A 22,398-nucleotide genomic window follows, 5' to 3' on the forward strand; every position below is an offset into this window, starting at 1 on the left:
GGATTGTCTTTTTTACAGTCATTCTGACATTTTTCTGAACATATGCCTGTTTCACACTGTATTTTCCCATGTATAATAAAGAAATATTTTTGTACAAGAAATACTTTATTTTTCTCTTAAGCTACCGCATAAGAAAAACGATAGTGTGAATATGATGGTTATATTGTGACTTGATCAATTATAGAAGATCAAATGTGCTGCCATGGGAATTTGTATACACATAATGTGGCACTTCATGTTATGGTTTCAATCTTTGGATTCATGCCCTAGCTTGGCACTCAAAATCTGCTGACCTTTCCAGTTTCATCTCTAGTCTCTGAACCCCTACTCACATTTATGTACACACATACATACCCCAAGCTCCAACTTTACTGAATTGTAGTTCCCCAACATGCCTTGTTTTCTTTTTATTGAAGTGTAGTTGATTCACAATGCTGTGCCAATCTCTGCTGTGCACCACAGTGACTCAGTTTTATACACATAGACATGATTTTCTATATTCTTTTCCATGATGGTTTATCCCAGGAGATTGGATATAGTTGCCTGTGCTATACAGTAGGACCTTGCTGTTTATCCATTCTAAATGTAATAGTTTGCATCTACCAACCGCAGACTCCCAGTCCATCCCTCTCGGCAACCACAAGTCTGATCTCTATGTCAGTGAGTCTGTTTCTGTTCTGTAGATAGGTTCATTTGTGCCATATTTTAGTTTCCACATGTAAGTGATATCATATGGCATTTGTCTTTCTCTTTCTGACTTCACTTAATGTGATAATACTTGCATCCATGTTGCTGCAAATGGCATTATTTCATTCTTTTTTTACGACTGAGTAGTATTCCATTGTATATATGTACCACAGCTTCTTTATCCATTCATCTGTCAATGGACATTTAGGTTGTTTCCATGTTTTGGCTATTGTGAACAGTGCTGCTAATGAACATAGGGGTGCATGTACCTTTTTGAATTATAGTTTTTTCTGGGTATGTGCCAAGGAGGGGGTTACTGAATCATATGGTAATTCTAATTTTAGTTTTCTGAAGAACCTCCATACTGTTCTCCAGCAGTACAACTTACATTCCCACCAACACTGTAGGAGGGTTCCCTTTTCTCCACACCCTCTACAGCATTTGTTATTTGTAGACTTTTTAAGATGGCCATTCTGACCGGTGTGAGATAGTACCTCATTGTAGTTTTGATTTGCATTTCTCTAATAATTAGTGATGTTGAGCATCTTTTCATGTGCCTATTGGCCATCCATATGTCTTCTTTGGAGAAATGTCTATTAAGGACTTCTGCCCATTTTTCAATTGGGTTGTTTGCTTTTTTGTTGTTGAGTTGTATGAGCTGTTTGCCCTTGTCGGTTGCATCATTTGCAAATAATTTCTCCCATTCTGTAGGTGGTCTTTTCATTCTTTTTATGGTTTCCTTTGCTGTGCAAAAGCTTGTAAGTTTGATTAGGTCCCATTTGTTTATTTTTGTTTTTGTTTCTATTGCCTTGGGAGACTGACCTAAGAAAATATTGGTACGATTAGAGAATGTTTTGCCTATGCTCTCTTCTAGGAGTTCTGTGGTGTCATGTCTTATGTTTAAGTCTTTAAGCCATTTTGAGTTTATTTTTGTGCATGGTGTGAGGGTGTGTTCTAACTTCATTTATTTACATGCAGCTGTCCAACTTTCCCAGTACCACTTGCTGAAGAGACTGTCTTTTTCCCGTTTTATATTCTTGTCTCCTTTGTTGAAGATTAATTGATGATAGGTGTGTGGGTTTATTTCTGGGCTCTCTATTCTGTTCCATTGATCCATATGTGACAACATGCCATTTTTAATTCCTCCCCTTCTCTCTCTGTTCTTCCTTCCTTCTACCTCTGCTTGAATCAGCCTCAATCCCTGGCCTTACTGTAACCCACTCTCATAGTTTGGTGCTGGATGCACCCCCAGCTCAGAACTCTAAGCTTAAAAGCCATTCCCTGGACTTCCCTGGTGGCGCAGTGGTTAAGAATACGCCTGCCAATGCAGGGGTCACAGGTTCGGTCCCTGGTCCAGGAAGATCCCACATGCTGCGGAGCAACTAAGCCCCTGCGCTGCAACTACTGAGCCTGCACTCTAGAGCCCGGAGCCACAACTACTGAGCCCATGCACCACAACTGGTGAAGCCCACATGCTCTAGGGCCCGCGGGCCACAACTACCGAACCTGCTTGCTGCAGTTACTGAAGCCCACACGCCTAGAGCCTATGCTCCGCAACAAGAGAAGCCACCGCAACAAGAAACCCGTGCACTGCAACATAGAGTAGCCCCTGCTCGCCACAACTAGAGAAAGCCCGCACACAGCAACAAAGACCCAACGCAGCCAAAAAATAAAAAGGAAAAAAAAAAAAATTCCCAGGCATAGAGTTTCCATGATGTGTGTATACAGGTATATGCTTATGTGTGTGTGTCTGTATGTCTGTGTATGGCCAGAGTGCACAAGCACTTTTAGCAAGCACATTATTCAACTGCCCCATTTAACAAAGCTGAGCCCAGGATTAAATTCTGTGGTTTCTGAATTTTCAGGAGGTGACATGCTGCCTTTGGTATCAAATTTGATTAAACTTGATAACTTTAATGCCATTTGGTTCTGTTGGGGAGGAAGAATTAAATTGCTTACTCTAGAGAATGAATTTTTTCCACTAAGGAAAAGAACATTTATTAAAATTATCTTGGTGACTGAAAGGGGGAAATGTACTTCTTTTTCCTCAGCAGAAGCAGGTCCAAGGCATTATTAGCACGTGATAAAAATTGAATAATTGAGCAACACTGACTACTTTGGGATTCAGGTTTCCAGCCCCTGCTGTGTGATTAGTTCAGTTCAACCTGCTGGCATGCTTAAGCAGGGAGCCTGCAAAGGATTAGGAAGGAAAAACCCTTTAACAAATCTCAGGTACTGAAGACATTTGATTTAATTTTACATGTTACAAAGGTAATCTGGTTTCCCTTGGCAACCTCCAGTTCTACCCTACTTTATAATCAGAGGATGGCAGGTAGATTACAGACTTGATGGCATCATCTGGAAGTGACCATAGGGAACAGAGTTTGCCTCAAAAGAGGAGAGAAAAAGGTCAACATAAAAGGACAGAAGAGTCTGAGTTCCCTTAAAAAAAGGACAGATAGTTCTCTATAGCTCAGATACCCATGAGGGTTTCATTGATGAGGGAGGTTCCAGAACTACTTATAGCAGAGCAGTTTGGGACATGAGGGAAAGGGATCAAGCCTTTTAAGTCTTTAAAGGGATAATAATTTTATTACTTGTGAAATACAGATAAGGTTTTAATTCAAAAATGACAGTAATAGTTACCATTTATTAAGTACATGCCAGGAATCTTACTTGATTCTTTACATACATAATTTCATTAAATCCTTATAATATCTCTGCAAGGGGAGTATTAATATCCCTTTACAGATGAGGAAACAAGTATTTATTGATCTGTTAAATAAAGTATGGAGGCTGAAGGAAGGTGGGGTAACATTGAATACAAGGTTTCAACTTTAGTCGATTTATTTATTTTTTTATTATTTATTTTTTCTATGATCTCAAAGTCCTATAAGTCTTAATAGCCCCTGTTACAAAACAGTATACTAAGTAATGTCCATTAATGATGACCTTTAGCCATCCAGAAAATTTTAAATTACAATCATCTTAGTCTAACTCTCTTATTTTATACATTAGGAAACAGAGTGCCAGAAATCTGGTAAAGCCTAAAGCCAGGTCTTCTGACAACTCATAATTTGTGTATTACACCATGCCCATGCACTTTCAGAGAGAGCTTGAGTAAATGGAAGGCAAGAAGGAAGGGGTCTTGCAGCGCTATAAATGGTATTAGTTTGAGCTAGCAAAGTAAACAAACTAACAGATCGGAAGGTACTGATGAGACATTTAGGCATTGGGAACAGTTCTAGTTCTTACCTAGCTAGTGATTAATTTATTCTGCTTGGCTCATGTCTGAACAAAGTAATGCACATAATGTTTCCAAATGATCCTAAGTCTTTAGCAGTCTCTGGTGCCCCACCAGCCACTTGAAGTTTAAAAGGACAGGGTTCTACATACGAACAACAAAAGCTGTCTCTCTCTCTCTCTGTCTCTCTGTCTCTTTCTCTTTGTCTTTGTCTCCCTGTCTCTCTCTCTCTGTGTCTTGCTCTCTCTGTCCCTCTCTTTCTCCAGGTCTTGAAGTGGATGTGACTGGCCATTTTTGTGACATGTAGAAGCAGAGACTACTTATGGCATTTTATTGACTTACACACGTATGCTTCTGTCATGTTCACAGAATGCTGTATATACAAGGCAGGCCATGTATTACCTTTCCTTAAGGTGAAAGCTATGGGAGTCTAATGGCAAACTGAGAAATCTTAGTGTCACACACTTACCATGCAAAGCATTTTATATGAATTTCACTTAATCCTCATAACGACCATGATTGTGAATGTTATTGTTTTCATTTTAGCAACTTTTTCAGTTTTTTATTAATCCTTCCCAGAACATTCTCCCTAGCATTTAATTATGAGAATTTTCAAAACTATATTAAAGTTGAAAGAATTGTACAGTGAACACCCATATACCCACCTAGATTCTATACTTGTTGCTATTTTTCTTTATTTGCTTTATTATATACCTATCAATTTATCCAGCCACCCATCTTAGTTTTTGTTGTATTTCAAAGTGAGTTATAGACATTAGCACATTTTACTCCTAAACACTTACATGTGGATATCATTAATTAGAGTTAAAAATGTTAGCTCTATTAAAAAAACAAAAAAAACTGAGTCCTTCTTTGGAGACATAGTATGTACTCCTCAATTACTTTGAACTTTCCCCTATGAAATAGTAAGATATTTAAATATATATATATAAGCTACCCATATTAAAAAACACTTGTAACTCATTAATGAGAAATAGAAATCTGTGGGGAGGAGGGGGATACCACTGTTGAATTCATAGGCCACAGCAAGCCAGCACTACAAAGTGGCATCTTACCTCACTTCTGATTTTAAATGAGATTGAGGTCATTGCTGCATTTCTGAACACTAACTCCTCTCCTGAAAAGGAGAGTTTGATTAGCCAATTACTTAAGCAGTTTACTAATGATATTGGAACCAAATTTCAATGAACATTTTTTCCCTTTTCTTTCTGGGTGTGACTAAATTGCCTACAGCATGCTGCATGGTTGCTGGTAAAACAGGAAATGGGGTAAGTAATTTAGGTAGGGAATTTTTACTACCCTTTAAATATAAGCTACCTGATTCTTAAAGTACTTTTACTACTACTATCTCTTTTTTTAGAGGGAGTTCACTAGCTGCTAGAGAAATTGGCACAAAGAGGAAATTTTTATTGTGTATATTTAAGGTGTTAACCTTGTTTAATTGGTTTATTTGCACAGCATATTAGTAGTCTATTAAAGCAGACTCATTTTTTTTTGGTAGATTTATCATGAATGTAAATGCATGTAGTTTGGCAACTTATTTTAAAGGAACACATTTTATACTGGTTTTAGAAACTAAATTATAAAATTAATTATGCTATAAAAGATACATAGTAAAGTCCTAGTTAAGGCAGAACAACAGTGAGTTTATACATAGATAAGACATAGAAAACATAGGTCCACAATCCTTTATCTGAAACCCTTGGTGCCAAATGTGTTTTGAAATTTAGAATTTTTTAGACTTTAGAAATATAATGCAGTATAAATACCATATATAATATACCCATCTCCTCCAGAGTCTGGGATAGTACTATATAATCAAACATTACTATTTCTGCAGTGAAATATATGAATAGTCACAATAAATTTGATAAACAAAGTCTAAATAAATAGCCTCACATGTTCAAGTCAGAGTTTGGTTGCCAACTGAGTTAAGGAAAAAATCTTTAATTTCCCAGAGCTTTCTGGATTTTGAAATTAAAAATTTTATACCAGTATGAAAAGGACCATGTGACTACTGGAGTTTCCTGTGTACTCTGGAAAGAAAACCACAGAGAGAAGTATAAATTTCTGTATCAGAATCTCATACTTGGTGTTTTATAGAAAATTAGTTGATTTGGCTTTTTTGTGTGTGTTGTATTTCACATCTGCATTTTTAAAAGGGTAATAACCACATATTTATTAAAGGTTTGGGGGTTCTGTTAGGTTATGTTAAATTAGTCTCAAATGCTTGTGATTCTGGCATAATAAAATTTGAACCTATGAGAAATTTGTTAGCATAGTCAAGTCAGAGCATGCTATTTTTTAAATGTTTCCAGTTTGCGTCTATCTTGCTTGCTCTTGTTATTTCTTATTGAAGGATTTTAAACTAAGCTTAGTTCTTCCAAAAGATCCTGATCAATATAGGGATACTAGAACAGAAAAAAATATAGAATAGTAGTCTTTTCTCTCAGTGTCCCTAGTTCATTCTAATATCAAAAGGTTGTGGAGGAATTGCCGTTAAAGAATTGATTCAAGGAATTTAGGAAAAAATGTATTGGATATTTTGGTTCATATTTGCTTTAGAATGGTTATCCTGTTGTATCTATAGCAAAAGTGATCCTAATTAATATCCTCATCATTAGTTATCTAGCAGAGGAAAGAGGGAAATGCAGTTACTAAGTATTAAATTGGTACTGAATTTACCTTAATGACTACTGATTCCCCTAAAGGACCATCAGCCATAAGCTAAGGACCTTTGTGAAAACATTCACCCTAAATTATATTAGAAAAGCTATTAGCCACATTCAACTTGCAGGATTGAAAATATGGAGTTTTAAGTATTACATTTTTGCCTTAAATGTGAGGTTAAGGTTTCCAAAATGTCTCTTAACGCTTTCTTATAGCTCTTTAATCTGGAAGGAAAAAATTACTGTTGAAGTTTTTAAACTGGATTAACGTGCTTTAAATGTTTTTCAGAGACATGAGGGACTTAAAGTATCAGTTTTCTTAAATATATAATGAGTAATGTTTTAATCCATTTTTAGGATTGGCTTTGGCTACAATCCTTTGTACTCTCTAGAGTCTAAACAATTTTTAAACGGTTTTCCATTCTTGTGTTTTCTGTTTCACCTTTTTATTCTTTAAAATGTGTGCTCATACCTTAATTATTTACTTTTCAACTGCGATGCTATTTTATGCAAACATCATTAGTTAAACTGTTGATACAATATCAAGATAGTCTGAAAATTTCTAAAATGTTTCTGATAGAGAACTAGGAACAGTTTATGAAGCTAAAACGCTCAGTGTTTGAATAAGTTCTTAAGTGTAAGGAAGTAACTTAATTTTTTTGTCAGATGTAGGGCTTATCAGTATTTCATTGTTAAACCACAATCCCAAAGCATATGAAAGCACTCTGTTTAACCAGTTATTCTCAGCTGGATAAGAATGGGTAGATCAACTATTTCTTAATTTGCATTTTTTAGAGGGACAGTGGTCTGTGTGTGTGTGTGTGTGTGTGTGTGTGTGTGTGTGTGTGTGTGTGTGTATTTAGATCAATTAAGTTTAGCCATTAGCTAAATTATTTTTTGTTTTCTACCTGTAATTCTTAGTGTCTTTTGGTCTTGAGGAATTAAATTACAATGGATATTGACTATATTGTCCTTTCTAATAGTGAAAATAGGACATTGAAAGAAATGATTCGCAAGTTGGCCTAAACACCTCTCTTGTTAAAAGCAGTCCTGTAAATAGCTATAGGACTGATTTGAAGTTTTAATTATTTGAATGATACAGCCTGTTTAATAGTGATACTGCAGAGTAGGACTGTTTAAATATTACCATACCATGTTTTTCTTTCCTTTTTCTTCAGTTCCTTTCTATCTCATTTTAGGTTACAAACTAAAAGCTAGAACTCATAATTGGGACTTCCCCAAACCTATTTATTGGCTCATGAGTAGATTTTGGGGGAATGTAAAATATTTATTGAGATATTTATATGTTGTTAAATTGATGAGCATTCTAGAACACTGATACTTTAGGATTTGATACTTCTTCTTTACCAGTAAAGAGAAGTACAGCTTTTACATTGATTTCCCAAAAGTAAGCCCCCATTATCAGGAAGAGAGTAGATACAAACATTTTTGGTCTGAGATTATTGTAATACACAGTTTGTAGTTTCTAAGCAATAAATAATCCTCTCTATTCCACCTTTCCATCTTCTGATGTATAAATCCTGGAATCTGGCAATTCTATCTCAGAAAAACCTCATTTGTATGCTTTTGTCTTTGAAGCTTCAAAAACTGTCTTATATGCCATTAAAAAAAAGCAGTTTCTTGATTCTACTAGAATATAGGTCCATGAACTGAGGAATTTTTGTCTGCTTTGGTCTCTGCTTTCTATCTAATGTGTACAATAGTGCCTGGGACATAGTAGGCACTCAATAATATATACTTTTTAATAATCACATAAATTCTTACTTTCATAAAAATGAAGCTTTTCATGTCAGTGAATTAATTTTTATGTTATTCAGAAAGCAGAGTCTGTCGCTGGAAAGAAATGATACAGTTCAGCTAAAAGAAGCCTACAAATGGATAACTCACCCCCTGTTTTCAGAGGAACTGGGTGTTCCCATTGATGGAAAGGTATTGGGTCATCAGCATTTTTAATTTTATTCTGTGGTTTTACTAGTTTTATTTCGTTAAATGGCAGAGTTTTGGTTATCCAAAAGAATCTTCTCTTTCAATAATCCAATGAAGGATTTTTAAGATTTTAAAATGTTAATTTCTAACAGTCTTAAATTGAGGTTAAAGTTTTTCTTTGTTTCTTTTTTTTTTTTTTAAAGATTTCTTTGTGATCCAAGACACTTATAACAGGTGCAGTGTATCCTAATTGACCTTAAAAGGTTAGAAGTGAATCTTTGCCTTTAGTATATTTATAGTTTAATTAGATAGATTTACTGATACAAAGCTAAACATAAATAACTAGGAACAAGTGTGGAGTCAGCTCTAGACTATTTAATTTTGGTTATCTGTGGCTAGTTTTGTTTTCAAATATGCAGACAGACCCTATTCAACTACAGTGAGCATGGGCTCAACCTATCCCACCTTGTTGGTATCTCAGGTCCCTCTGTTTAATTTTAAGCAGACTGCCTTTGAAACCAGAACACTTACCATCTCCCCTATTCCAAGGCAGACCTTGCCTCAGCCTTTGAAATGGATTGAATTTTAGGGAAGAGTTCAATAGGTTTCCAGAGATGGAAACAGGACATATTCCCAGCTCCTCTTAAATTAGACTTTAATAGTATGGCCTCATTGCTTCATCATTTTGCATGAAGGAAATTCCCTGAATATCAGACACACCCCTATTCAAGTAAAGTCACAAAACCATCTTTCAAAGCTAAGTAATTAAAAAATTTTCCTCGTTCTGAATTACATAGCTCTGTTTCCCTCTGTTAGTAAGAGTAAGCTCTGTCCTTTAAACTGACTAACAGAATAGAGAATAAAACCACTTCACCGATAGTATGAAGAGGAAATGAGGTGATGAAAGTACTTTGGAAATTAGAGAAGTCATTGATGCAAAATATTTTAACCTCAAATTTCAGTTTGAAGCACAGATAATTTTACATGTTGAATCAGTGAGAACAGAAAATAAAAAACAAAAGATGCGGTAATGTTCTAATGGATTCAGGATGAATGAAGTTTTCTTGAGTAAAAAGAATGTGTTGCAATTTTAATTTTATTTTGTAGATTAGAGCAAAAATCTAGCTATTCACTATTGTGATTATAGAGTCGCTAATAGGCCTGCTGACGATCCAATGCAATCAGTAAATATAGAACACAATAAAAAAGGAAAAATTGTTATATGGTATGATATTTATATATTTTTCTCAGTGTGGAATTTTGTATAATCTCCATGGAGGTAAATGTGTATAGAGTATGAACTTGTGCTTTTTTGTGTACAAGGATGTTCATTGTGGCATTTTTTAAAAACAGAAAAAACTTAACTACAACTTAAACGTCCAACAGTCCCTAGAGTGGAAAAGATGTTCGTGATGCAATATTAATTGAATTAAGCAATTTTCCAAGTCTGTTTAATATACAAAGAAGTATATACATTTATGTTTATATTCATAAAAATGGCTAGAAGGAAACATGCCAAACTGTTACTGGTTCTACCTCAGTGGAATGGGATTGAAAACCCATCCTGTTTGATTATTTTATAATTTATTATGATCACTTTTTTAATAAAACAAAAAATTAAGATCTTGCTTTTAAAAGTCAAATCCGTTAAGAAGTTTGAGCACTTAAAACAAGCCTCATACAGAGTTTTTAAGCATGTGCATAAAGTGCTATTTGCTTTGCTAATAATTCTAATCATAGTACTGACAGGAGTAATTCTTCATTTCTTTCAGTTATCCCTTTCCAATTCCCTGAATTCTCATTCATCTTCATACCTAATTGTACATATATATATTTTTCTCAGTGTGGAATTTTGTATAATCTTATACAAAATTTATACATGTAGAAAAAATATACTTGTACAAAAATGTATACATGTACAAAAAATCATACAAATTTATTTTAAAATTTGTTTTAAACTTGTTTTTTGTAGGATCACTGATGATTGAGTTTTAGAAGTTAAAAAAAAAAAAAGATGATTTCCTTTACAGCTGCCCTGTGAACAAGCTGATTTGAAAACAGTAGTATTTCCAGTTTTTCTTGTCACTCTTTTTCTGAGCCAGTCTTTGAGAGTTAATTTCTGTTTCCATTCATAAGTTGTTAGATGTTAGTTTCCTTTTGCTCATCTTTAAACTGTCTTTATAATTTTTAGAGCTTGTTTGAAGTGAGTGTGGTCTTTGCTCACCCAGAAACAGTTGAGGATTGCCACTTCCTGTAAGTTACAATGTAAACAACAATGCCAATTGTGCAACATTGTTAATAGTTTTTGATTTTCATGAAAATAGTATTGCTCTTCTTTCTAATGAGCCTGTCAGAACTTGTCATGTCTTAGTAGGTTGTGAGCTGTCTGACATAAGGGTCTAGGCAAACCAATGCAGCTCATAGAGGGATTCATTTTGTCTGCTTCTGATATCCTAAATTTAGCAGCCATGTTGTATAAAATATATTTGAATTTTATCCTCCCCAAAATAAACTCATTAATCTTTTATATTACCTTGAATTTTACTTAGACGTGCGATATGCCCAGATTGTTTCAAGCCAGCCAAAAACAAACAGGTAAGGATTCCTGCTTCTTACTCTTTAGTGAGTTTTGTCTGAGCTGAATATTCAAATTAACAACAAAAAGGATATGCATTAGAAATGTTGGCAATCTATTATACTAAGAATCAGTCTTTAAATATTTCCATTTGCTACATTTATTTCCATTTTTTCAATTCTCAACACCTTTGCCTTTGGCTGGGAAGTCATAACACACAAATGTTCTCATGCTTGTGTCAGTGTCTGGATTGTTTCCCCAAGATTATGTCATCTGGGAAAATACCTGTTCAGTATCATCACCATTCCAAACTTTTGTCTAATATTTATTTTCTAGAAATTGGTATTTTGAAAATATAATAGAAAGTAAATTATTTTATTTAGAACAGTCCTGAATTAATAGAGCCTATTTCAGGCTACATTTGCCAAAAGGTATTTTATTTAAACTCTCCTTTACTGTCTGATGTGAGCTGGTCTTCATGTTAATGAGAAAAATTAGTTAGCATGTACTTTTAGTTTCTATTATGCCAGGATAGAATAGCATGGCACGATATTGGCAAGCTTTCACACCCCCATTACTTAGCTGGTTTTGTGTAGACTCAGGCATTCCTAGTTTTACCGACGTCCATTTTGCTGTTGTGGTTGTTAAAAAGAATATAAGTTTATTGCCAAAGATACATCTTTTGGTCTTTCCTCTTGCCTGGGGTGGGAGGGGAGGGTTGGGGAGTTTGTAACATTTGCCAAATACCCTGTGTGGAAATAATCAGAAATGCAGGAAGCCTAAAACATTTCTTGCCTCCCTTTCTCACATCGTGGTATACCTAGAACATTACCATGTTTGGCCAGCACCCTGAGGTTAACAGATGAAGTTGCTCTAAGTTGTAAGCAATAGGCCTGGGGGTTCTCATTGTTCCAGGCCCTGCCCCTCAGCCCTTGTGAACTAGAGGGATCTGGGCACAACTGTAGCCCAGTGGTATGCTTTGCCATACCAATTGGGAAGCTCTGCCCAAATGAGCTGTAAGCCATATTTATATTAAAGATCTAGTTTTATTTTTTGTTATCTTTGAGGAAGTATATAAGTACCAGCATCAAATAATAGAGTAAGGAAGTTTTTGTCAAACGATCATGGACACCACGCCATTTGGCCAGTAGGTGTTGTATAGTCTTAAATGTAGTTTTCCTGCCTTATGGCTGGGAATAATTTGAATGACCTTTTGAGATTCTTTCAGGCCTAAGATTTCATATCTTAACAAACAGGCACTTAATTTTTAATTCTAACCCTAGGACACCTTAGGGTTCCCCAGAATATGGTTTAGAAAATCAGTTTTTTGATGATAAACTATTTAGATACCTACATTATTCTTCTTTTCAGTCAAGTATAATTTCTCATAACAGAAGAAATAATTGTGATTTATCATAGTGACCACAAATATATGCACTAATTAGTTCTAGTATGTCTACCGTGAGGTTTGGCTTTTCTTATTTTAAAAAACCCAGAGTGGGACATTTGTAGATGCCCTTTTATTCAGTATAGTGGATTAATTTACTTTCTCAGAGGTTGGTGAGTGATATTGAATTGCTAGATGCCAAGTCAGGCTGGTTGGCTCTGTTTTACCCCTTACCCTGGCAGCCAACTCCTAAACTATATACCGTGGCCCCTGAAGGGATGTAGGGAAGAAAAGATAGATGGGTCAGTCTAAATTTCTTTTGAGGTCTAGGAAAAAATATTCAAAGCACATTTCCTGCAATGTCATCATTTTTGTATTTGAAGAATACCACATTTTGAGGGGAATGGGAGAGTGCAGTGAAGAAGACATTCTGCTAGATCCACCTGGTATTATAGACATAGACTAGATTGAAGAGAAGGGTTATAGGGTCTACCAATCACAGAACTGACAGTATGAACACTTGTGCTTCATTTATTTTCTTGAAGTTATTAAGTATTTCTCTCTTTTAAGTATGGTTTAAAATGATATAATTTCTCCAACCATGTTCTTTGTTTCAACTCTGATGTTTTCTTATATGGGTGATAAAATGTCTTTTCTTTTCATTTTACCCTATATAGTCAGTATTCACTAGAATGGCAGTTATGAAAGCTTTGAATAAGATTAAAGAAGAGGATTTCCACAAGTAAGTAGAATTATAGAAACAAGAAATAATCATGGAATTTTAGAATAAAGGGAATGTTAGAAATAATCTAGATTATCTCTAAAACAAGACTGGATATATTTTAGGGAACAGGATTATTGTGTCTTAATCTTTATTATATCCCCAATCCCTGGCTCAGTATCTGGCATGTAGTGGTGTTCAGTAAATGTCAAATTAATATTTGAATTTATGAATCATGTCCAACTTCTTTATCTTTTAGAGGAGGATATTGAGGTCCAAAGAGGGAGTTGACTTGCCTAAGATTTCAACTGGGCAATAGAGAGTGGACATAGAGCCAGGTTTCCTGATTCTCCAGCCTACTACTGGCCCCATTACATCCCTTGTCCTGGATTTCCTGTTATTGTACATCTCCAGAAGAGGGAGAAAAGGGCTCCTGAGTTTCCTTTCTTGTTAAAATATACTGAACTACAGTAAATCTTAGATTTAATTCTCAGTGTGTTCATTTTATTTAATAAAATATTATCATAGTTATCCTTCCAGAAGAAGTTATGACGAAGGTTTCATTTATTTTTCTGACTAAACATGAGTCTCAGAATGGAAATATTTTTATTAAAAAAAAAATTTTTTTTTTGGCCACGCTGCATGGCTTGTGGGATCTTAGTTCCCCGAACAGGGATTGAACCTGTGCCCCTTGCAGTTGAAGCACAGAGTCCTAACCACTGGACTGCCAGGGAATTCCCTATTAAACTTTAGGAAGTAAAGACAGTTACTCTCTACAAGCAATAGTTCCTGAGTTTCTAAGTGCTTTCTTTGTTAAGACATCTTGGGAAACGGAATGAAAACTTTAAGACAAGCATTTTGGATTAAGTCCACACCTAGTCATTTACAGGTAGATTCCATTCCATGGCTTTGGAATTTCTCAGATGTTGGACAGAGAATAAAGCCATACATTGCTCTTTCTGGTCTGTCCTCAGCTGGATTGAAGTTTCTTAGCTAAAGGACAGAGTCTGCCATATTCCACTTTTTCTGGCTCTGTGGTCTGATTCCCAAGGTCATAGTTGAAATGAAGAGGAAAAAGAGAGAAAAATGTTGGAGTACCCTCACCATAGGTGGGACATGCTCATGTGGCCAGTCTGACTGCACACCAGCTTTACCCAAATGACTGAGGACCTTGTCAGCCAGCAGCAAGTGTTCATGGATAGCAAAATGAACCTGGAGAGGTTGCCACTACATATAGATGCATTTTTTTCCCCCAAATCTCCAGGTTGATTTTGGAAACTGTCATTTGGGAACATGAGGCCTCCTGAGCATGAATGTTATTAGCGAGCCCTTATTTACTTAGTGCCACTCTCATGTATTAAAAGTGGTACTCCAGAGGCCTAAGAGACCCTTATGGTTCCAAAACTTAAAATTAGGGAGAGGCTTAGTCCTTGAGAGACTCAGGCTCTGTGTAACTCAGACAGTGCTGATTCATCTTAGTTATGTGTTTCAATATCATGTCTGGAAAATAGTAGCTGTAAAATTTATTTTGTTTTGCAGGCAGTTTCCTTGTCCTCCAAACTCACCAAAGGCTGTATGCAGTGTTGTTGAAATTGAATGTGCTCATGGTGCTGTTTTTGTGGCTGGTAAAATATTCAGTCCAGGATATACTTACATTGTCAATTTTCTCTGCTTTCTGAAAAACTCAACTAACTCCTCCTCTGTTTCCTTCTTACTGTTGTTATTAATTTCTGATTAGTTAACTCTTTTGAGAACTAGAGCTGATAACCAAGTTTATTGTAGGTTCTGTAGGCATTCTTAAGGGTCACTCAGGAGATTTGTTATTTAAAATGCCATGTTGAAGGGAAATGATACTTCCCAGGTTTAATGGTTTTCATCAGAGATGGCCAGGTAAAAATATGGGTACATGTACAGACCTCAAACTGGTCAGGAGAAGGGAGAGGATGTTTTATAACATGAAATCAATCCTGAAAAAAGTTATTTTATTATCTGCAAAATGACTAAACATTTGGCTTCTGCCTGGAAAAAGAAATTGTTGCATTGACTTTCCCAAGAGGTAAATCGGGTAGACAGTTTTTGTTTTGAAAGCTACAGCTGTTTCATAGTAATAGCTGAAATGAAATTGCTCTTTAGTCTTGAGTATAATACCCTGCCCTGGCGTAATAAAAGCTACCTGCCTTGGAGTAGCTTTTTTCATAAAACAGTGAGTCATATTCTGTTAGGGTTTTTTTTTTTTGCTTACAAAAACTTCAAAATTTCCTGTATTTGAATTCTTTGGAATACATTATCACCAATGACTATTACACTGAGAGTGTTATTAACCAGGCATAAAAACAGTAGTTGCTCTTTTTTTAAGTGATTCATAGTGTGTTCCATAATATTGTAACTTGTTCAGTCAGCCAAAAAGATTAGTAAGTATATTGAGCATTCCTTTAGAACTCATTTGATGATTCATACCGTGTCTTTAGCCATCTCTTCTATTGCTACCTTAAATTTTTTCATTTAATTATGTGTATGTGTTGACTCTCCAAATTAGATTGTAAGTTAGTTGAAGGCTAAACCTTGTTTTATATCATAGCACCTAGGATACTGGCACTCAATAAATAGCTGTTGCTTTCCTTTTTATCCTATTGTGTTAAGCACACCATTCCATCCAGGTGACCTTTATATTTCTTTGGCAGGGAGATATAATAAATACTCCAGGAATCTACCACAAACTCCTTGGATAATTGACGGAGAAAGGAAGCTGGACTCTTCAGTGGAAGAATTAATTTCAGACCACCTTTTGACAGTGTTCAAAGCAGAGAGTAAGTGTTATAATATCCATATTTTAGTTACATTGTCATTCATGAATAGACTTCTTGGAGGTGGCAGGAAAGATTTCTATATTTTGTAAGCCACCATCAAGTCTGGGCCCCTTGGCTGGCAGCTTCCTGTGAACAGGGACCGCTGTGTCCTGAGCTCCTCTGCCCTGGGCTGGATTTGAGCCAAGGTGCCCTAGGATTTCTCTCCTCTCTCAAGATTACGCTTTTTCCTGGGCAAATTCAAAACAATTGAAACTACTTTAAATGAATGCACTTAAGCTCTGACCTTGGGACACCTTGAGCCTCTGCCTCTTTTTGGGAATATGAGGTAATTAAAATACAGCTTCCACATCAAGTGCTGTTCAAGAATAATCACTGGCAAATGCCCAGCTTCCATCTTAACGGCTAAAGTGGCCTAGAATAAAGTTCAGGCCTAGAGAAAATAGATCAATAGCTACCATTTTACAGAGACTTAATAGTAGTTGTGTTGTTTTAATTTCCTAAGTATTAAGGAGCCCAGGTTTGTGGGGTGAGTCAGATCCTGTCAGGCATATGCTTTCTTTGCTCAATAGGGCTATCAGGTCAAAGGAGTAAAAAACCTTGTGATTTCACCTAGGATTAGACTAGAGGAAAGGGACTAAGATTTCAATCACAAGAAACCATGTTGTACATCAGGAGAAACTGTAGACAATGAGTAAGTATATCATACTCTTTGGAGTGGGTCTCCTAGCATAATTAGAACACCTTTTAAAAAAATATTTATTTATTTGGTTATGCCAGGTCTTAGTTGCGGCAGGCAGGCTCCTTAGTTGCGGCATGTGGGCTCCTTAGTTGCGTCAGGCAGTCTCCTTAGTTGTGGCATGTGAACTATTAGTTGCGGCAGGCATGTGGGATCTAATTCCCTGACCAGGTATTGAACCCGAGGCCCTGCATTGGGAGCATGGAGTCTTAACCACTGCTCCACCAGGGAAGTCCCAGAACACCTTTTTTGAAGGATCAGATAGACCAAGACATCCATCTTTTTCTCTCACAAACCTTAAGACAAGCCTGCTTTAGGAATGGCGAGCAGGTGACCAAAATGAGACATGGCTATCCCTTCCAGCTCTCTGCTTGTTAAGAGGAAAGAGAAGCACTTCAAAAACCATATCCCTCTTATAATTTGTTGCCTATTAGGTAGGTGGGCCCTTTTAAAAAGGGCCTTTAAGAATTGTTTACTGAATGGAGAAGAAAGTAACCTAGCAACGTAATATTTTTCAAAATCTTAGCTGTAAAGGGCTATTGCCACGAGCTTTTACCTACTTGATTTAATATTTACACGCTGATTATCTCCTAAGACTTACCCAAGTTACGAAGAAGTGAAAATAAAGCGTTAGCATGAAAAGTGTCCTTCAAACTCTTTTGGGGGGGCTACCTTATTCCCTTTCTGTAAGAAAATTCAAGATTTTGTTCTGATTATTTGGGTCCCAAGGAAGCCTCCATTACCAAGAGGGCTGTTGGGGGGGCTCTAAAATAGCTATATGTTTCCCCCTTGAAATCTTTCACGAAGGTGATTTGTTGTCATTTTCTATTTGAGGAGGGAAAAAAAATTTCTCCAAACTGAAAATAAAGCAAACTGTGTGTTTAGCATCTGTAATTGTGTGCTGAGGAAATTTATTAAGAGCCGCTTGAGAAAAAGCAGACCTCTGGGCCTCTGTGCTAACTGGCTCCTTGTCGTGAAATAAAACCTTGTTGTTTGAAATGCCTGATTAATAGCATCGATTTGCTAAACTTGTGCTTCTCAGATACATTACTCGTTACCTCTGTGATTCACATCTGACAACTCTGGGAAAATGGTTCTGACTGTTGTACCTCTGTGCTTTACAGCTCTATGAAAATAAACCAGTATTGCATGAAGCAGCCTAGCTACTTCTATAAAGCAGAAGTAACTAGTACTCCTTCCCCTCAGTGGGAGATACAAACTTGTTTCTCAGCCACTTCAGACTGACACATCATATTCTCTACTTGCCAGTTCTCTAGTTAATAAGTAAAACTTTGACACACTCTCAAAATCAATATGTCTAAGAAATGTTTCCCTAATACATTTATTACTTCACTTATGGAATAAATATTTGTCATGTCAGTTCCCTGCTGAAAACTGGTCAGTGACTAGCTACAGGGTAAAGTCCAAACTATATAACTTGATATTCTGAGACCGTCATCATCTGGCCTCTGCCCATCCTTCAGTCCCATTGTCTATCTGCCCCCAGGTATGAGAGCCACTACAGACTATTGAACCCCTTACAGTTCCTGATCATTCTTGCCCTTGGTTTTGTCCTTGTTGTTTGTTTGTTTGTATGTTTATCTGTTCCATTGAGCAGAAGTCTGTAGAACTCACAGGATTAGGGGGATAAGGCAAGGCGTAATGTGAGTTTAGAAAAATCAACTAAATTTTTTTTTTTTTTTTTTGCGGTACGTGGTCCTCTCAGTGTTGTGGCCTCTCCCGTTGCGGAGCACAGGCTCCAGACGCGCAGGCTCAGCGGCCATGGCCCACGGGCCCAGCCGCTCCGCGGCATGCGGGATCCTCCCGGATCGGGGCACGAACCCATGTGCCCCGCATCGGCAGGCGGACTCTCAACCACTGCGCCACCAGGGAAGCCCCAACTAAATTTTAAGCATATATTTCCTCATACTTAAGGCAGTGACTCCTTTTCCTTTTTTTGTCATTTATTATTCATGATTGCAAATTATTTTTTAAAGTTTGCCCCCTGAAGTATTTCTCAATGTAGGGTCCAAATTTGCAACATTTTTCTAAAAGATATAATAAATACCCCTTCTCCCTTAATCTGGATTTAATGTTTCTTTGGACTTCTCAAGAGCCTAGTTTTCTGTACTTTTTTCTTATTGATGGGCTAGAATTTGTGGGAAGTTTTATGGGCTAATTTATGAATTTGAGATTTCTGGTCTGATTGAGTAGTCACTAGTAGATCTACCTCTTTGTGTCCTGTTCATTCCCTCCACCCCTATCAGTCACAGGTTATGGCTTAGTCACTGTAGGGCCCTGGTTCCCCAGTATTATGCCTGGATTAGAGATGGAGGTGGGCAGGTATAAGACAAACTAGAGCCCCCCACCCCCACCCCAGGGAGTATCTTTCAGCTTTCCAGATGCCATTTTGAACTCTCCATGTAGCTATCCATCCCTAGTTAGCACTACTCTTGAGTCTGTTGACTCTGACTAGAAGCTGCTGATGTTGCTATAGGTTTATTAGCTGCTTGACAATGGAGTATAGACATGGAATGGAGGGTTCTTTGGGACTTAATGGTTCACAGAATCCTACTAACTGCCTGGTGTAGATTCTCCCCCTGGAGAAGAGCCTGACATTGTGCCCCTCATGGCTGCCCTCTTGGCTAGTCCCCAGGTGTTAACACTGCACAAGTTACCCAGACCTCTGAGCAGCTTGAATTCTAGGCCGACCTTAGATACCTAGGCCTTACCTAACCAGTCCTGGCTTGGTCCTCTCTGGGAGACCCACAGGTTTGGGCCATGTGGGGCAGAGAAGAGCCCACTTCACCTTGGCAGTGGGTGACAGGCAACAGCTTGGAGCCCATGTTTCCAACAAGCGTTGGCCTTGACTTGCTAAAGGGATGTCTTAAAGGTGAAGGAAGGGTGAAACCTTACTTTCTTCACAGCTAAACATCCTAGAAAGGAGAGCTAATCTTCAGTGTAGTTTTTATAGCACTTTTCAAGCCTTTTAGCCTTCCTTTTTCTAAAATCTACATGGGACCTTTGCATATTGAACCTTTCCTAGGAGAAAAATGTCTGTCAAAATGGTACAGACCCTCCTTCCCTTCTACCTTTCCTGTCTGTCCTTCCCAGCAATCTTGTCCTTCCTCATCTTGTGCTCTCCAAAGTGGCTGAACTATGGATTGACCAGGGTTTCCAAAACATCCTAGTCTTTCCCAGTCCCTGGTACAAGAGGACTGATTGGTCTTGCTTGTCCCAGTTGGCACGAGTCTGAGCTCTTCCAGCTGTCTTTGTGGTGGTGCAGTGTAGACAGTGATTAAGAGACTCTGGAGCCAGACTGCCAGGCTGGTTCAAATCCTGACCCTACCAATTACCAGTGATGTGATCCTAGGCACGTTACTTATGCTGTCTCTGTCTCACCTTCCTTATAAGTAAAATGGGGATAATGATAGTATCTACCTCATAGTGTTAACATATATGAAGTACTTAGAATAATGCCTGCTCATGGTAATCTTTCCTGTGGTGAAATCATCAGTTATTTCTGTATCTAAGAAAGTTGTCATGGAACCACTTCCCCTGCCCACCCACACTGTATTGACCACTTTCCCATTCCAATATTTGCAGCTTTTAGTCTGTGATGATCCATCTATCTTAAAATGTATACTAGTTATATTGTGGTTCCAGCTTACATAATGAATTTCCTTTTAGAATCAAACCTTTTTTTCCCCCCTCCTCTTCCTTTCATAGAGTTTAATTCTCAAATAATGTTTTTATTTTGTTTTCTTTTGTTTTAAGGAAAAGACGAAAGATAGATTTTTCACCATAAGTTTGTAGCCAGGGTGGTAGTGGGGCCTTCCTCCAAACAGTGCTCTGCCTTTGGCTTTCCCATGGGATGGTGGGCTGGGATGATAAGTAAGGTCTGGCTTTGACATCAGAAACATCTACCTCTGCCATTTAATCATGTTCCCTTGGGAAAAGTACTTAACCTTTTAGAAGCTTGGTGTTCTTTTATTTAATACCTACCTCATAAGGTTATAATAAGGATTGAATGAAATAATGTATGCAGAATTTTAGCTCAGTACCTGGTATGTAATAAGTGCTCAATAAGTGGTATTTATTATTATCATTGCTATTTTTAGTAGAGATTGGGATTAGAGGTGTGATGATGACTATTCCTTGGGATTCTCTTGTAGATTGTTTAAGACAAATTGGGTTTCTACCAAAGGATGGGAATGAAAGTCTTAGCACTGTTATGTCTCTGATTTTTTTTTTCTTTATCTGCTTTCCAAAGGCTTTAATTTTTCATCCTCTGGGAGAGAAGATGTAGATGTGAGAACATTAGGAAATGGTAAGATTGTGACAATATCACTTGACTGGAACTAACTTTCAGATTATCACCCTTTTCAGACAGCAGCTTTTTTGTAGTCACTTAGTCATAATCAAAGTTGGCAGAGTCCAGAGCTTCTCCATGTGAGGAAGCCTTGTGGATTATGGAGCTACCCTTGTAAATTATATGACTATGTTTTAACAGGGATCATTTCTTCAGAGGCCATCTTTATTGAATACCTGTAGGTTATAAGGGACTTCTATGTGCATTAACAAAGAGGTGCCTGATTTTTTCCAAAACTTTGATAATTAATTGTTCCTTTTAATAACATTTCAGTACCAGTACAATTTTCAAAATGCACCTCATTTAAATTGCAAAATGTCTTCATTTAAAAAGTGCTTCTGCTCTCTTAGCCTTCATTTCTCTCATTTTACATTGTTGCATTACAAGAAGGATGATGAGAGTAATCCTGAGGTATTCGAGATTTATAGTCCCTTCTTCTCATGGAATCTCAGCTTTTCATTTCACTAGGCTAGGAGAATGTATTTCAATTTGGTATACCTGGGCATTGCTGCATGTGACAACATTACGTTAGTGTAACCAGGTCAATTAGTGGCTGTTTGGATTTGATTTTGTAATTAACACAGGCTTGTTCATGGACTTTTGGGAAAGCAGTCGTTTTTACATATTGCCTGTCCTGGGGTTTAGCAGCCCCCAAACAGCCCCTTGATTCTTTTCACACATTCTTCTCTCCCCCAGATGTAGTCATGTCACTAAACTTTCAGTCCTCTAGAGCTCAACTCGTTTTTTCACACCTCCTAACCCTCTTGCATTAGCCCAAATGTTAACTCCATCAACACGTTTCTGTTTCATGACGGGGTGTGTGCTGCCAGGAAGGCCCTTTGCAATTGAGCTGGTGAATCCTCATAGAGTACATTTCACTTCACAAGAAATTAAGGAACTTCAGCAGGTAAACCACTTCATGACATGGAAATTGTCATGTTTCTGCAACTCTGTAACTGAACTAGAGTTGCTAATTGTTTTTCTTTCTCTAATACTACAGAAAATTAATAACTCATCTAACAAAATCCAAGTCCGTGACTTGCAGCTTGTCACAAGGTAAGGGTAGGATCACTGGAGATGTTTTCAAGAGGGGAGTTTTGGTTGTAGATCATTTATCTGATAAGGGATTTGTATCCAGAATATGTAAAGAACTCCTACAACTCAATAATAAGAAAATAACTCAATTAAAAATGGAGAGATGATTAAGTGAACATTTCTCCAAAAAGGATACA

The 22,398-nt window shown here is 37.1% G+C and overlaps 1 protein-coding gene across 9 annotated transcripts in view; it reads left to right on the forward strand.

Moving 5' to 3' along the window:
* PUS10 (pseudouridine synthase 10) overlaps window positions 1-22,398 on the forward strand; it is a 66,505-nt gene that overhangs the window by 32,424 nt on the left and 11,683 nt on the right. For all 9 annotated transcript variants that reach the window (XR_007470780.1, XM_033407241.2, XM_049695780.1 and 6 more), the window contains 10 exons: window positions 5,186-5,220; window positions 8,460-8,571; window positions 10,760-10,821; window positions 11,118-11,163; window positions 13,208-13,272; window positions 14,791-14,876; window positions 15,933-16,058; window positions 21,068-21,124; window positions 21,997-22,073; window positions 22,167-22,222. Coding sequence is in view for 8 of the 9 variants with exons in the window: in XM_033407241.2 (XP_033263132.1) it covers window positions 5,186-5,220; window positions 8,460-8,571; window positions 10,760-10,821; window positions 11,118-11,163; window positions 13,208-13,272; window positions 14,791-14,876; window positions 15,933-16,058; window positions 21,068-21,124; window positions 21,997-22,073; window positions 22,167-22,222 (722 nt within the window). In the remaining variant the exon portion in view is untranslated. The remainder of the gene's footprint in view (window positions 1-5,185; window positions 5,221-8,459; window positions 8,572-10,759; window positions 10,822-11,117; window positions 11,164-13,207; window positions 13,273-14,790; window positions 14,877-15,932; window positions 16,059-21,067; window positions 21,125-21,996; window positions 22,074-22,166; window positions 22,223-22,398) is intronic.

Source organism: Orcinus orca, chromosome 13 (genome assembly GCF_937001465.1).
Source record: "Orcinus orca chromosome 13, mOrcOrc1.1, whole genome shotgun sequence".
NCBI lineage: Eukaryota > Metazoa > Chordata > Mammalia > Artiodactyla > Delphinidae > Orcinus > Orcinus orca.